At 28.0% G+C, this 17220-nt stretch overlaps 2 protein-coding genes and 1 pseudogene across 2 annotated transcripts in view; all 3 read right to left on the bottom strand.

Annotated features, from left to right (window-relative positions):
* Positions 1-28, bottom strand: part of LOC113375071 — a 3771-nt pseudogene extending 3743 nt beyond the window's left edge.
* Positions 29-1724: 1696 nt separating this feature from the next.
* On the bottom strand, positions 1725-3834 carry LOC113375070 (prostaglandin E synthase 2-like). The gene is made up of 3 exons (XM_026615021.1): positions 3131-3834; positions 2082-2294; positions 1725-2013 (listed from the first exon to the last, which is right to left on the bottom strand). The coding sequence occupies exons 1-3, from the start codon at positions 3832-3834 to the stop codon at positions 1743-1745; spliced, it is 1188 nt and encodes a 395-aa protein (XP_026470806.1). The 3' UTR covers positions 1725-1742.
* A 9149-nt stretch (positions 3835-12983) lies between these two features.
* LOC113375069 (phospholipase B1, membrane-associated-like) overlaps positions 12984-17220 on the bottom strand; it is a 6439-nt gene continuing 2202 nt past the window's right edge. Inside the window, exons 3-7 of the mRNA XM_026615020.1 lie at positions 16654-16740; positions 15038-15214; positions 13698-13831; positions 13343-13548; positions 12984-13255 (exon numbers count right to left, since the gene is read on the bottom strand). Coding sequence (XP_026470805.1) covers positions 12984-13255; positions 13343-13548; positions 13698-13831; positions 15038-15214; positions 16654-16740 — 876 coding nt within the window. The remainder of the gene's footprint in view (positions 13256-13342; positions 13549-13697; positions 13832-15037; positions 15215-16653; positions 16741-17220) is intronic.

The following is a 17220-nucleotide window of genomic DNA, read 5'->3' as shown; positions in this document are numbered from 1 at the left end:
ACCTTAATTTTATGTATAGATTAGACATTATTCCCGTTACACTTACAACCGATTGACCAAGCACTTAAAAATGTAATCATCACATTTTTTTCTATTAAAATATAATATTTTATTTATTTATAAATTTCGAGAATTGAATTTGATATTTATGAAAATTTTGTTACCATTTATTATGGGCCGATCTTGAGATAAAATAGACCCTTGTTATGGCAAGGCTATGTTAAGTTCCAGTTTTCATACAAAGTGCTACTAAGTACTGTCAAAATGCCGTGTATCTGCTAGTCTATCTTTACCAAAAACTAATCACCGCGATTCCCAACAATCACCTTTCGAACAATTTTTGAATTGTAAAATTGATTTAAAATAGTGGCTTAAAACGTGGGCGAAACTTTTCTGCTATTAAAAAAAAACTGCTCGGCTGATCGTCGCGCAAAACTAACAAACGCTAATTCTTATCGAGTTACATCGAATCAACTTTAAATTTTTAAAATCGGTCCAGCCAAAGGTAAAAAAATTGGTTCAAATACACACACACATACATACTTTTTCCAAATTTGGTCTCATTCGGTTCAGAATGAGTTTGAAGTTAAAAATCAAGTAGCCCGATGAATCTTTAAATAATTTGCATGTCACTTGCCTTATATTGAATTTAATTACTTATTTTTATACAAAAAATTATTTGTAATTATACTTCATTTTTTTATGATAAATTAAAAATTTCTCCAGTAATGCTAACTTTTATTAAAAAAATTAAAACAGCAAGCGAATAAGTATATCTGTAATTTTTACTAATGAAGTATTTGATATGCTGTTTACAATGGAATTTAAATATACACCAGAAAATAATTCCTTGAACTAAAATCAATCAACCCGTTATGTGAATCAATTCAAATCTGGCGATTTTCTATCATTTATAGTTGCTATGAAAGTTGAAATAGTTATCAATTAATTCAGTTATATATGTTTAGTGTGCGTTTAGAATAATATATCAAATAATAAACTTACTTGCTTACATTTCAAAAGTATTCCATTCCTTTAGATTTATTATATTTATTTGTATTTATTTATTAAAAAAAAACGTAAAATTTTTGTTACTATATGTAATTAATTTTAATATGATTTATTTAATGAAAAGAACGTTCATTGTATAGCAAAAAATACAATGTAAAACATAAATTAATATCAGTTTCAAAGCCTACTTTATACATATATTAATTCATCAAATCTGTTTGTTTTTCGAAAATACATTTATGGTTGAATCCAAATAATTTCTTAACATCACAGAACACTGAAAGAATACTTTGAATAATTAGCATTTAAAGCTAATTATTTTATACATAACTATATATTATGCATCAATTATAAATAAATAATATTAAGTGCAATTTTATATGTTAGACTGACGAAAAAGAAAAAATAATTTATCGAGATATCGTTAAAATGTTGAACACCGTAAACATTATATTTTTTGTATCAAGTAATATGAAAATATATTCATAGCAGAATAATAAAATGCATAAATGTAACGTAAATAATTTATTTTTCTTAAAGCAGAAATTAATCACAATATGTGCAGAACAAATAAACACTCGCTAATGGATTTGCAACCAGGCAATAAAATTATATCTTAAATAATTAAGCAGTAAAGATACCTATAAAACAAACAGACACTATTTTGGAATTAATTAGATTTATTTTGTCAACATATATATGGAACTTCCTCATCAAAATCGAATACACTTTTATCCCGCTGCTTTAAGCAGTAGCTTATTTCCAGCATTTGATTTTACGGCTTGTTTCATGGCATCATACCAAAATCCAATGTTGGTATTTTTACGAACATCTGAAAAGGCTTCACAACCTTCAAAGCTATTTAAAATTCCAAATACAGCAAGATCAGCAAGATTTGGTGATTTTCCACCCATGTATGGAGTCTTCTGTTTTTGCAAAGCTTTTGTCCATTCATCACAGCTATCATACAATGATTCTCTCACATCATCTTTTAAATTATATCTGAATAAATAATGCTAATGAAAAAACTTCATAATAAAAAAGGATAATAATAAAAATTCTACACTTACTTCGTTTTAAGTTTTTTACTTATGAGCCACATGGCCAATGCACCTACATGTACCATTAAAGCTACCTCCCATGCAGGAAAATGCAAATCCCACTCTCCTGACTTTGAAAACCATTTAAATGTTTCAATAGATTCAGAATAAGTTCGATATACATTTGGAGACAACATATGAACAAGGTTTTCATCAGCCCACATTCTCCATTTTCGTTCACATCTAAAAGATCAGAGATAACAAATCAATGTTATAAATAAATTGTGAAGCACAAACCAGTCTCTTACATAAACAAACATAAATGTATATTATGCAAATTTAGAGTTGTGTTCATTAAGGGTACCTATTATAAATTTTTCATATCCATAATGAGTACGCGACAAACAATTTAATGATTACATCAGAATGCATATTTTGTCGATGCGATAATTCATATATTTTATATCTATGTAGAAACTATAAACTTATTTTTGATTCCTACAAATAATAGTTAATTTTGAACTGTGCTAATTTTCATAAAGCCTTCTAAGTACTTATACTCATTAAGAGCTTCCTCAAGCAAAGTCTTATTTGAATAAAAGCTCTGAAATTCCTGATTAAATATAAATTATTACAAGAAACATTTTAATATGTATTATATTTTATATATATATATATATATATGATGTAAAATTCCAATGCTTGTTGTATTATTATAGAAGATTTTTTCTTAGTTTTTGCATAATACAATAAATATAAAATCCAATTAGATCCATTTAGTTACAAAAGACAAACATTATGATAAAATTATGTTAAATACTTTGAATATTACTCTATGTTCTGTACCTCTACCTCAAATCTACCGATCAATGTATAGAACTATGCTTAACATTTTTTTCTTTAATTTGCAAAAAATGAAATTAGCGTAGAATATGAAATTATAATATCGATTATGAATTGAATCCATTGTGTAATATATCTTCATAACAATATTAAAATCATAATTGAAATTTGCTATAAAATTGATCATTAAACAGAAAATTTTTGATGCAAGAATAAACTTGAAATTAATTACTTACAATACGTCATCAGATGATCTTTTTGACTTCTTATCTTGAAACATCAAGTTATATTTATTCATGATATCACTTTTTTTATTCCCTGCTTCATCGGACATTTCTACTGTTGGATAATAATTAACTAGCTCGCTGACAGTTTGTTTACTGTCGCACATATAGGATGCTAATAAAGATATAATCATTGAACTGTCATTCAACTGGTAATATCCTTCTTCACTTTTGGCTACTAATATAGGTACTTTTTTATACTTTGACCACCTAATAGATTGCCTTAATACTGCATCGACTTCTACTACATCGTATGAGAATCCATAATAATCTAAAAATGCTCTCACTTTACAGCAAAATGGGCATGTTTGATATTGAAATAGTACTAGTTTGAGCTTTGTCTTGTCTTGTAACATTTTAATTTGTCTCGTAGCTTGGTAATCAGGCATTTTTTCGAGCTTGAAAGGTTTATTTTCATGACTTAGTGAAACCGGCGTTTTTCTGTTCTCCGCATATGCATTGTAACCAGAGTAGGCGCTTCCAATAACGACTCCAACAGTAGCCCCAATTATGCTCAATTTCAACGTACTTCTCTGGGGCTTCGAATTAGTACTGTAAGCGTATCTAGTAATATGAAAATTTTGAGATTTACCATATTTAGAACAGTTTAGCAGATTGATATTGAGAACGTTGCGGCCTAATTTGAAAGCTGACATTTCAACGCAGTTTCAGCATCTATTTTTCAAATCTTGTATTATGGACTAAACGTCAAAGTTCTTTTAGGTTATTATTATTCAAAGCCGATTTAAAATTGATGCTGCCTGCGATAATAACAAAGCATAGTAAAAGTATAGCCATCTGTAAGCATCTATAAGCTACTATTTCCAAATCAGTGAACCTGATTTAAACCAATTCAAACGTCCAGCATAGAAGCGAACAAACGCACTGTGGCATATTAAGTGTCGAAATGTGCCACCAGAGAGGAAATTAATGAGCAACTAGCTGTAAGTGGAATTCTGTCTTAAGGCAATTAAGGCATCGTGCCTTAAGGCAAATTGCTGAAACTTCCCGTACCAAAAATTATTATTTTTTTAAAAACGATTGACATTTTAAAAAAAAATTTACTTCGAAAAAATAAGATTTTTGAGAAACTATAAATTGGACAAAAAATTACTTTTTTTTGAAACAAAAATTTTTTTCAACAAAAAATTTAATTTTTTTTTTTTTTTTAATTTTTTTTTGAAAAAATAATGTTTTCTTTATTTTGGCATATTTGGGAAGATCTGAACTTTTTTTCAACGCAATGGTACTGCTTTAACTGCATAAAGACAAAATGTCAAAGCGCGTAAGCGCCGCGTCGCCGTCTAACGAATAAACATTGGTACGGAACCCATAGGAATGCAAACAAAATTTATACTTATTGTTAAAATCTCTATAAAATATTTGATAATTTGATGTGCATATGTCTAATGATCATTTTTGACCGCCAAATGGCATTTTTTTTTACTTTTTTTGTTGGATCTCCGAAGCCGCTAGACCTGCCCTCATGAAAATTTGATCAATTCTTCATCTTGTCAATACAAGTCAAATGTTTTTTGAATTATTAAGATCGGACGCTCCGTTCTCTTAAAAACTGAGTTACCGTTTTCGGCACTTTTTGCCCCGTACCTTTGGAACGGCTGGACCTGCCTTTGCCAAAAACTAATCAGCACGTCTCCTTATCAATACGAATCGAATGCTTTTTGAATTATTCAAATCGGTTGATCCGTGTTCCCGAAATCGTCGACGAAAATTTGTATCCGCACATACATACACACACGTACATACATACATACATTACGTATTGGTACAATAAGTACAAGCTACCATCATCAATAAAAAGATAATCAAGTATAAAATATGACAGAGATCAAATTACTCTTAAACTATTCCTACAGCATATGTTATTAGTCTTTTGACTATATTCCAATCATATATGTAATATGTATTCTTTTTGTTATTATTATTGTAAATATGGTTTTTAGTGATTATTTTTACCATGATTAAAAAATTATTTATAGGTTAAGTTAATTTTTATTAGTTAGCATTAAATATAAGTTTATGTATTTATATCTTAGGATAGTTATACATGTTTATTAAATTGTATAGAAATATGTATGTATAATCTAATATAAATGAAATAAATAAATCTTTAAAAACTAAAAAACTACATACATACATACATACATACATACATACACACACACACACATACATCCATTTTTTCTAAGGTATGCCAAAATGTTCAGAAACCTCTGAAACGTAAAGATACACACATACACACATACACACACACACACATACACACACACACACACACACACATACATCCATTTTTTCTAAGGTATGCCAAAATGTTCAGAAACCTCTGAAACGTAAAGATATATAAAAATTTTCATTTTCGATTTTTTTGCGATTACTATAACTTGCCCTACGGGAAGTTAAAAATTGAAATGACTAGTGGTGCATAGCATCGTGCCTTAAGGCAAATTGCTGGGACTACCCGTACCAGAATTAAATATTCGAGGAAACAAATCAGTATATAGTCATATAGTAATAATATATAGTAATCAATAAATATTGATGATTAATAACAAATGTTTTAACCCATAGAAATGTAAACAAAATTCATATTATTAAAATATCTGACAATTTGATGTGCATATGGCTAATGATCATTTTTGACCGCCAAATGTTTCTTTTCCAAATTTTTTTATTGGATCACCGAAACCGCTAGACCTGCCTCCCACAAATTTAATCAGTTCTCCAATTTTTTTTTTTTTATTTAATTTATTCTGCAATCTGTTTTACATATTCATTAACATTAAGCAGAGATTGCTAACAATAATTATCATATAATATAAACAAGAAGATAGTAGCAACACCCAGCGGCGTGTCTACTAGGTATATATAACACATGTTAATAATAATAAGAAATAATAATAATAATAAAATAAAAAGAAAAGAAATACAAAAAAAAAACAAAACGATAAGAAAAAACAAACAGTCAAGTCAAATAAAACATAAAAAGATAAAAAAGAATAGTAATTAGGTTTAACTGAACTAGATAAGGTCCTGTGGCAACCTTCTTTTCAATCTGGTGGGCTGACTATCCAGGTAAACTCTGCTGGCCAATTCGTTGAGATGTACGTCAATCCTATTTTTATATTTAGAAGCAACCACTAAAATTTGTTCTTCTATTGTGAGCAAGAGTTCTCCAATTTGTCTATATATGTAAATTTCTTTCAATGATATTGGACGTTCCGTTTCTCAAAAAATGAATTATTATTTTTGGCGTTTTGGCCCGTATTTCCGAAACAGTTGGACCTGTCTTGGCCAATAACTAATCAGCACGTCTCACTACCAATAGAAATCGAATTATTCAAATAAAATTTAATTTTAATAAATAAATAAAACTTAATTTTCAAAAAAAAAAATCGAAATATAAAAAAAAAGTTTAACTTCCCGAAAGAGAAGTTTATGTTTTCATCAAAAAATCCGAATCGCTAATTTTATGTTTTCACGACGTTTCAAGTCATTCTGAATAGAATGAGACCAAATTTGGAAAAAGTATGTATGCGTGTGTGTGTACAGATTTTTTGTCGTAAATCGACGTTTGCTCAAAAACGCCTGAACTGATTTCAGATATTTAAAAAGCATTTCATGTATCTCGATGAGAATTATCGTTTCTCAGTTTTATGCGACGATCGGCCAAGCCGTTTCTTTGTAATTTGGAAAAAAGTGTTAAACCTTTCATCCACATTTAAGCTCATACTGCCGAACCGATTTTAAAAAGTCAAAAACTGTTCGAAAGATATTAGTTGGAAATGATTCTGATCAGTTTTAGGTGAAAATCTACCGAGCCGTTTTCTTGTAATTAACTGTTGAAAAAAAAATTTAAGCCGATTTTCATGGAACTTTTTTGGCGATATATATCATGGTCTTATAGAACTTACTGAAATATTACCGCCTTGCGACAAGTAGTTTAATTTTAAAAATTCATCAAAGTTTGAGAAAATGAGTAGTTTTTTTGACGTTTGATAAAATTAAAATTAGATGATTCAGTTGGTATAACGGTAGTGTACTTGGTCTTGAACATAGTAAACCATTAAAGTCCTACGGAAACTGGTTCAATTATAAAAATTATTGATTTTTAAAAATTTGCTTTTAGAAAATACTCCGAGTTAACGTGTTCGTTCGTTCGTTTGCAATGATGTGTAATAAATCCACTCGGAATACTTATAATCACTCATAAATTAATTTATTTTTCATTGATTAGGTCGATTATTTACACATTTCGGGAAGTTCGTGTAACTTGCCTAAAGACAAAATACCAATACCAACTAGTTAAATTTAATTTTTATCATTTTTCAAAAAATTTTAAAGCTTTTTATAAAATGTAATTTTCAGTACGGAAAGTTTCAGTAACTTGCCGTAAGGCACAATGCCATGCGTCACTAATTTAATTTTTTCAGCGCTTGGAAGTGCACAAATTCGTCATTTTAAGTGGGCTCGAGATCTGAAGAACATATTTTTCTTAAACTTTCAACTCACTTACAAATCTTTATATTAGCCAAATTGTCAAATTTTGCAATGCATATGTATAATGTTTTGTTAATTATATTTCTTGAAATTAAAAATGTTATTAAAAAAATGAGTTAATTATATGGTATAGAATTTTCTTCTCACTATCCAAATTTTGCCGCCCCCGAAAATTTGCCGCCCTGGGCAGTAGCTCCGACTGCCTCTACTGTAAATCCAGCACCGTATATATAGGTATATATACATGTATAATAGAACACTTGAATAAATTGAGAATATATTTTGATTTAAAAATTTAATTTCATCTTTAGTATATATAATTTCATACCAAGTATACAAATTTTTCATGTAGCCATTTTTTTTATTTTCATGTAAATTACAATCTGTCTACCTAGAAAAACATTAATTTGATAAATAACATAGAATTTCAAAAGGAAACCCCAGAGGTTCACTTTATATTAATGTACTACATTATGACTTAATTAAAATTAGGGATATGTATCCATATAATCACTATAATCTTTCCAAAAGATATTCAAAATCTTTTAAGACTGAATTTATTTGTTTATTTTCTTCAAAAATCCAAATGTAAATAAACAATGACAGGTTATCTGTCATTTTGCCAACACTAGCGCTATCAATTGCCTAATTGATAAGATAACAACCAAAGATATCATTGATAACAATCTATGACAAAAATATAAGATTTGAATTTGAATATGTAGGTAATGACATAAACGAATATGACCGGTAACGATTTATATTGTTTTGGCGCCTTTTTGCCCCATAAAAGCTGGCAGAAACACCGTATTAAGCCTTTTTGTGCTGGGACCTCGTGGTGATACTACAGTGAAAGGTAAGTCATTTATAATAATTAATGTTGTTCTAAAACTTTTTTCAAGCAGTTTCTAAAAAAAATCATATATTCAGTTTCTTGAATATATGATTTATGCATGGTGTTTGTTTGTGTTTTGATTTATTTAATTTTATTTAGTGAATTATAAATAAAAAAATGGAAACTGTTCATTATTTATATAAATCGATTTATGTTATTTTTTCTATTTCAAAATAATTTTTGCCAAAGAGTTGATGTAATGTTTTGAAATAACTCTTCGGCCAAAATTATATTAAAATATAGAAAATAATGTAAATCCAATAATATAAATAAAAACGGTTTTCAATTTTATTTAAATTATAATTCAATAAAAATAAATCAAATCAAAGCGCAAGTACATATATATATATATATATATATATATATATATATATATATATTTCATATTATATAAATATAAATAATTCCATCTGTAGAATTTAGGTATGATTTTATGACATAAAATTAATTTTTATATAATTTATTTGAATATACATTTTGATTTAAATATTGAATTATTAAATGAAAAATAGAAATAAAAACAAATGTAGTATATGTGTAAATTTTATTAAGTCTTATAACATTAAACCATGAATATTGCATAATAATTGTACAAAATAATAATTTTAATTGAAAATAGCTAATGTACGTATCTACAAAGTCAATAATAATGAAAAAAAAGGATTAGAATTAGAAAACTATTTCAACATTAAAATTTATATCTGAACTTATGTTCGAATTATTTCCAATTGACTTGTTATAATTATTTAATGTAGTCGTTTAATTAATTTTCAATTAATTTTTAATGTAGTTCATTTCTTTTCAGATTTTATACAGTGCCAACAGTGTTATGTGTAGTGAATAATAACTTCGGAGGCTTATTGTGCATTAACTTTTTTTTTATTAATTGTAACTTAGTGTATTTGATATAGTGTTAAAAGTAATTTTTCTTTTACCATTTTGCGTTATTTCGAGTACATGGTTCACACTTTTATTTTTTTTTTTAATTTTCGAAAAACGAACGAACGTATTATCATGAAAATTGCGCGTTTGAAGCTACGTTCCTGCCGCCTACCCCCCACGGCAGGTCCAAGTAGTCGGGTTTCACATTAAAATTTAATTTATTAATTGATTAATTTTTGTTTTATATCTCTGAGTGTATGGACCCCTACGTTGTTTTCCCAGAAGCAACGTAACCCCATGCACTTAATTTAATAATTAATATTATTTGTGCCATTATTTTTATAATTATTATTAAATTTAATTTTTTATTGTTTTGCTAAGTGGCCCATGGAAAGAAGTAACTTTTTTTATAGATTTTTAACATTCAGTTATATTTTTTTAAAAAGTTAATTTGATTACTTTTTGTGCTGTAATGTAATGAACACAATTTCATAAATTAACTTTACTTTTACTGGTCGCACAATGAGTCTCCTGGTGGAGGAATGCTGAATTTATAGGCAGTTGAACTTGGCAATGTTCGTGAGATGGTACGAAACTCTGAGCTATGTACAAATCTTTTTAATATTGATAGAACTAAATAAAATTATTAATTTTAGGTTGAACACAGAAGTTACCAGAGGAATAGATCCTAAAAACACTATTACTAAAATGGAAGAATGTTTACCAGGACGTTAGTGGTTACCAGTGTACAGGAGTAGGATGGGCCAGGAGCACACACGACCAGAAGAACGTTTGTATATTCAAATAAGTAACTAAGATCACTTTAGTAAGTAGGATGGACCACTTTACGAGTAGAACGTTATATTAAGATAAGTATCTTACTTGCTAAGATAGACCATAAGATATTAGTTTTTTTGCGATCATTTTCTATATTATTTTGTTAGATTAAGATATCTATCTTACTTGCTAAGATATACCATAAGATATTATTTTTTTGCGATCATTTTCTATTCTATTATATTATTTCATCGGGGCCCCATTTACGTTATTCATTTTTTATATTTGATTCGTGGACGGATTTATATACATATTATAAATAAGATATATCTTGTGCAAAATCGTGTTATATACAGTACCAGACAGTGTTGTGTACAGTGATATATTATGATATATACAGTGCGAAACCTTGATATTTACAATTCAAGATCAAGATATAGTTCAAGATCAAGATCCATACAGTGAAACATCAAGATCAAGATCCATACGAGATGAAGATACATACAAGATTAGAACCAACCAGAAAATTGCATAAAAAATTGGAGGACGTACACATGGATATTATTAAGTTAAAATTAGGCTAGAATATATTAGGCTGGTAGTTTACTATTTTTCATTTTAAAAATGGGTGGGGAAGACGGCAAGGACCTTCCAGTTCGCATATATTTCGCGTTTTTTCACAATTATTTAACATTAATTCATATAACAATACTTAATACACAAATTTATGAACTTTATAAGTGCACTCCTCTATAAGCTTCATAGTGCTGGGAACCTATGAAGTTAAAGTATTTACATGGTGGATCTTAGGGGGGTACATCATGTAAATACTTTTTTTTTTTTTTCTTTAATTACAAAATTACCATAGTATATTACAATTTTACCTTTAATTTCTAACAGGTTCTTGCATCGTCTACGGTTTTTTTTTTAAAAGAAGATCTTCATATACATTTAATCATCTCGTGGGGTATTTTTCATGTTATATTCGTATCATTTAAGTTAGGCTTAGTAAATTAGCTTAGTTAATTAAGTTATTTTGTAAGTGGACTAGGGCTGTACTCAATTTGTACGGCGACACCACATTAAAAAAAACGCGCCTGGCAACTATACCTCCTGGGTGGTGTGGAAAATAGTTGCATCTTAGCTATAATAATTATCAATTTATTTTATTAATTATATTTAATTAATATTAAATGTTAAAATATTCAATATAATAAAACTTTTGAAATAATCTTTGTTTTTCAATCTGAAAATCTTCATTTTTTTTCAGGTAAAATTATTATTTGAAAAATAATTTAATTTTTTTTAAACTTTGTTACGTTTTGAACAAGTGTATGGTTTGGATATTAATATTATCATGTTACTATGGATTATAATATTATGTCCAATTGTATTTTTTCCCTCATTTTTTATTTTAAATTTTTATTTTACTAATATAGAACTAATCTGATTTTTAGAACTTGTAACATAGGTTACTATTAGTAATAGGATAATAATATTATAATATAGGACATAATATTAAAATCCATAATATGATAATATTATTGATTTTGCAATATTTTGTCATAAAATATTGGTTTGCTACCATAAAATTATCAGCTTTCTATTGCTGCATATTTTCATCACATAATTAATGAATAGTTACTGATGATTTAATTATTCAAATGCAAATTTAAATTGAAACTTGTTCAAAAGTTAATTTAATAATTTTCTTGCTTTCTTGTGCTGAGATTAGTCCTAAGAAAAAGTATTTGCCATAGTAACCGGTATGCCAAAATAAATGATAAAGTATATTCTGAACCTATTTAATTAATCTAATCTTGTAAAAATTTAATTCTTGAAAAGGCACTTTAGTATGAATTTATAAAATGTATTAATGGTTGTTTACAAATATTGAAATTTTTAATACATATTTATATTTATAAACAGCTTGTTTTTATTAAATAAATTTATTCAACAATATTCGAAAATTTGCCGCCCTGGGCAGTAGACCCGACTGCCCCTACTGTAAATCCAGCACTGTATATATATATATATATATATATATATATATATATATATATGTTAATATCAGTTATATTCAAAAGAGTGGTACTGCCATTCTTTTTGCCTTTTTAGCTCCTGATTTTTTTTCCTAAAAAGTATATATTATTTCAGAACAAATATTTCCAAGTATTACACTTCAGGGTTATGCTTCTTGGAAAGCATCAAGAAACAAGGTTTGATTAAATGCACAGAGATGCATGGTATAATCTTCTAGAAAGTCGATTGAAATATAACTTGGGTCTTTGTGGCCCTCTGACTGAATTCCCATTCGTTGTGCGAAGCCTTTGCGCCAGAAAAAAAATTTGTTTTGAAAAAAACTTTCCATTGTGCGAGGCGCACGTTGTACGGGAACACCACTGTATTAATGTTGTAAGCGAAAATAATTATTTTACTGAAATCAGTTTTAGAAACAAATATGTATATGCACTAAAATATTGCTAAAATATAGAACTTATTTAATATAGAGCATTATGAAGTGGAAATTCCACCAAAAATGTATTTTCTTTTTTTTTTTTTAATTGCATTTTTAAATCATTTAATTAATCATATGTGCTGATAATTACTATAGTCAAAATAATGAGAAGTAATAAGTAAAATTTAATAAAACTATTTATTCTAAGATATTTACAATTATTATACAGCATATGTACAAATAAATATTATTGCAACTAATTTTATAACAATTCATTTATTACTATTTAAATGCGTTTTAATATACGGATTGGCTTTGGACGGGCATGGAAAATTATCATAGTATGGTTTCCAATTCGTATCTTTCTGACCAATGGGTTGGAACATATTGTTAAATAACGCGACGCCAGCTAAAGCATTCGATTTTTGGCTTAAATGGAAACAATCTACACTTAAATAGGATAAATCTTCCAAACCATTGGAATTTTTTGGTATTTCAATTTCTGTAGTGAATGGTTGGAAAACAACGGCAAAGTCTTCTTTATCTAAAATTGTATTAACAATTTCGTATTGGTTGATATTATTTCATTATTTTTAATAGATTAATAGATTGTTAATATAAAAATATATACCTTGAAACTCGGGCAATGCGGAAACTTCTTTTTCTACGGCAACCCATCTTTTTAATATATTTATATATCGTGGTTGTTGTTTCTCTACCCGAGAGCCAAAGAAACAAGAGCATTCAACCAAATGCCAAGCCCAGCAAATAGGAGGCTGATGGCGGAATCCGGTAAGAAGATTTATTGGTGGTACTGCCACTATATTTACAAACGATCTGCAATAAATATATTCCGAACAAATCAGCATACGCTATGAATTTGCAAATTATATGTTGTTATGAATTTGCAAATTATTGTTGTTATTAATATTTATTTATTATGCCAAAAGTTATACAAAAATAAAATCATAAAGCCAAATGTTTACCTAGGAATATTATTTTTGATATATTTCAAAGCTTTTATCAAATTTCGCCTATGTAGTTCTGGATAAGATTCAGGGTTTCTCTCATAGCATACATGGGAACACATATCATTGGCGCCAATCATAATTGTAATTACCTAAAAATTAAAAATTATTCTTATTATATTATATTATTGAATATTTTATATGCTTTAATTGCAGTTTTTTGTATTCCAAATAATTATATTACGAATTACATCAAATAAACTTTTTTATTTTTTCGGAATTTGCATTGCTATGAAAATAAACATGAACGCAAAAGTTCTACGATGGATGAAATAATTGTTAATAAATGAAATAAGAAAATGTGTTTGAAGAAACTTTTCTTCTAATTTACAGTATGAGATATCGCAAGATATCATTCCTGATCAGATATATTTCAATTCACAAATCGCTGTGTATTAAAATTACAAAAAAAAAAACATAAAACGACCAAAAAATGCAAATTGTATGTAAGATATATAATAATATCGTGTGACAAAAGAAATACAAAATTCTGTGTTCTTGCGTAACTTTCAGGTCACATTTAAATTTTTCGATAATTCACCTAATAATTATGGCTTTTTCGAGAAATGGCGCGTTTCACAAAATTTGATTCTATAGAGTTGTCAAGACATAATTCATTAATACAAAAAAAAAAAATAGACAGATTTTTTACATTTCAATTGTATAAAATAGACTTATAATCACTAATTTTTTGTTTCTCTATTTTTTACATTTAAAATAAGATTTGCCACATATGTACACATTTATACATTCTGAATAAGTTCAATACATGCACGCAGTACATTCGTGAGTCTGTTGGACGTAGGCAGTTAATGAGTATGATATTCCAAAGACATTGCAATAATCATGTAATAAAGTGAAATAATTGATAAGGATATTCTGGAATATTTATGACCTTACCTATAAAAAAAAATACTTTAAAGTATATGCCAAGAATTTGTCTTCATTTTACCTATTTAGATTTTCAAATCCAAATTGAAGACAAATGCGTATCCGTTTATCTCTGTAGTTAATTAAGTAGATATCTATAAAACAGCCTAAATAAAATCAATCGCACATACTTAATATACCTCTAAACACATACTAGATGACTACAAAATAGATAGGAAGGGTGATCGAGAAAAATTCTGAAAATGCAATACCTACTAGCATGAGTTCTAATTTCGTACAGCAAGCGACACATGTACAAAGCGAATGAGAAATCAACAAAAATAAATAGTCTCGAGCAAGCAAAATCTATATCCCGTGACCGTATTGGCAATGCAGTTTATCAATTTATCAATTTGTCAATTTCTCACCTTCCAGTGCTTTTGCACGTCTATATTCGGGTCGTCCTGCATGCGCCGTAGAAGTACCTGGGCCGAGTACAGCATGTCGATGGAGAGCGCGCCCGGTTCGCCAAGATTTAATTTACTGGTGTTGTGAACCGTGAATCCGTCGTTTATTGCATACCCTTGCAACGCCGGATTGTACACCTTTAACACGTGATAGTTTTTACGCTCGCACATGTATCACGGGTAGCAGAACTTACAGGATAAAGTTTTTTGTGTAGAAATAAAATCCAGTTTTTATACGCCAAGTGCATTTGGTTTTTAACTGGTAATTATTTCAAAATTTGTACTATGAATTATTTTTGTAATTAGTGATGAATGTAAATAATTTACAGGAAAAATCCAGTTTTTACATGCCAAGTGCATTTTGGTTTTTAACTGGCAATTATTTCAAAATTTGTACAATAAATTATTTTTGTAATTAGTGATGAATGTAAATACTTTACAGAGAAAACTGACTACTGATATAACTCATTAAACATGATGATGATCAAGAATTCAGTAAACTTATTTAACCCTTTCGTTACGATTGTCGCTTATGCGCGACATCCAAATGACTACCTGTCCACCTGTATCTTGGGTATCACCTTTAGACGACATACGATGTGTCGAAGTTTGCTTCAAGATTTTTCACTATGACTTAAACTATTGAAAATACCAATCTTTTATTGTATGATTAGTACATTAAAAGGGCAATTTTTAACTTTTATATGCCTTTTTATTGATAATGGATAAATAATCTTAAAATTTGCAGTTGTTACTGATCCATCCAGTAGCGCTACTGGGCAGTTCGCTGTTTCGTACAGCAGCGTCACTGCGAAAAACACTCTTCTAGCAAAAGGGTTAATGAGTAATATAAACATAATGCAATTTTTACTAGACTGTGTCAATGATCACGTTATATTCATGTTATAAATTCATAAATTGGAATCTATTTTATCTATAATCATTGAACTTTTATTCAATGAAACCACAGTCAAAATACAAGATGTTTTGGAAGAAATAATAAATTTGAAAACAGTATACAAAGAAATTTCTGTTGTTTGTGACGTAATTTGTAAGCAAAAGTCAAGATATAAATTTGATATTTTTCTTTTGCAAAAAATGTTTAGACCAAATGCGAAGGCTAAAATTGTTATGAATTTTGATTATGAATTTAGAAGTTGAGTATGTAATCCTGAAAAACAATCTATTTATTTAAAATGACAATAATATTGTGAGTCTAAAACTGCTTTTTAGCCATTTTCTAAAAACTTTTAGATATATGCGCCATTTTCTAAAGAGTTTTAGATATATAATGCAAATTTAATTTTGTATATCTATTCATGTATATCTATATATATTTGAAATAAATTTATATGGATTTTTAGGCTACTTCAAAATGCTATAATTCAAATCGGTATTCTTCAAAATGACTATAAATTCTTATATTCTTTTCTTTGTTAACACTTTACTTCAAGATAGTTTTATAGTCTGGAAATGCCAATATCAGTCATAGACGGATATGAGTCGACATATATGGACAAAAGCTCACGTTGTACTTTTATTACCGAGCTCAATTATTTCCTCTATTTGTCTACTACCTTTATAATGTTGGGAAATGTAGTAAATTCACGCCACGTTCCTTGGCCACCAGCAGCCCATGACAGACCACGGTTTTCTCGTACCACCTGGAAATTCTGTTATGGAAAAATTATTAGAAAATTATTGACCGATTTTCAAGTATTATATATATATACATATATAAATTTATATTTTGAAGAATTTGTATGTGCTTAAAAAAATACCGTAGAAAAATTCAAATTACCAAATGCTTATAAATGTTTTAACAATAATTTGAGGATTTTTGAAAAAGTTACAAATCTTGAATCTGTTTTTTTTTTTAAATTGGAATTTATATATTATAAATTATAGATAAAAAATGTAATGAAATTGCCATACAAATTCGCCAACAACCTCGTATTTTAAACTTAAATTTTAGCAAGTTCAACAAAATTCAAAATTTTTTAATGCTAAAGTTTTTACGGTTTTTAAAACTTTTTATCAGTATTTAGAAATGTCCTATTTTTTTAAATTTTCAAAGAAAGTTAAAGGTCATAATATTTTTTTAAGAACATTATCTTTCCAAGATTCTATCAAAGTTCTGCCAT

This window comes from Ctenocephalides felis, unplaced genomic scaffold, assembly GCF_003426905.1.
Source record: "Ctenocephalides felis isolate EL2017-DRISC unplaced genomic scaffold, ASM342690v1 CF-g0.4_SCAFFOLD_01886, whole genome shotgun sequence".
NCBI classification, from domain to species: Eukaryota; Metazoa; Arthropoda; class Insecta; order Siphonaptera; family Pulicidae; genus Ctenocephalides; species Ctenocephalides felis.
Note: the sequence above shows the minus strand (reverse complement) of the source record. Positions and strands in the feature narration are given on the sequence as shown.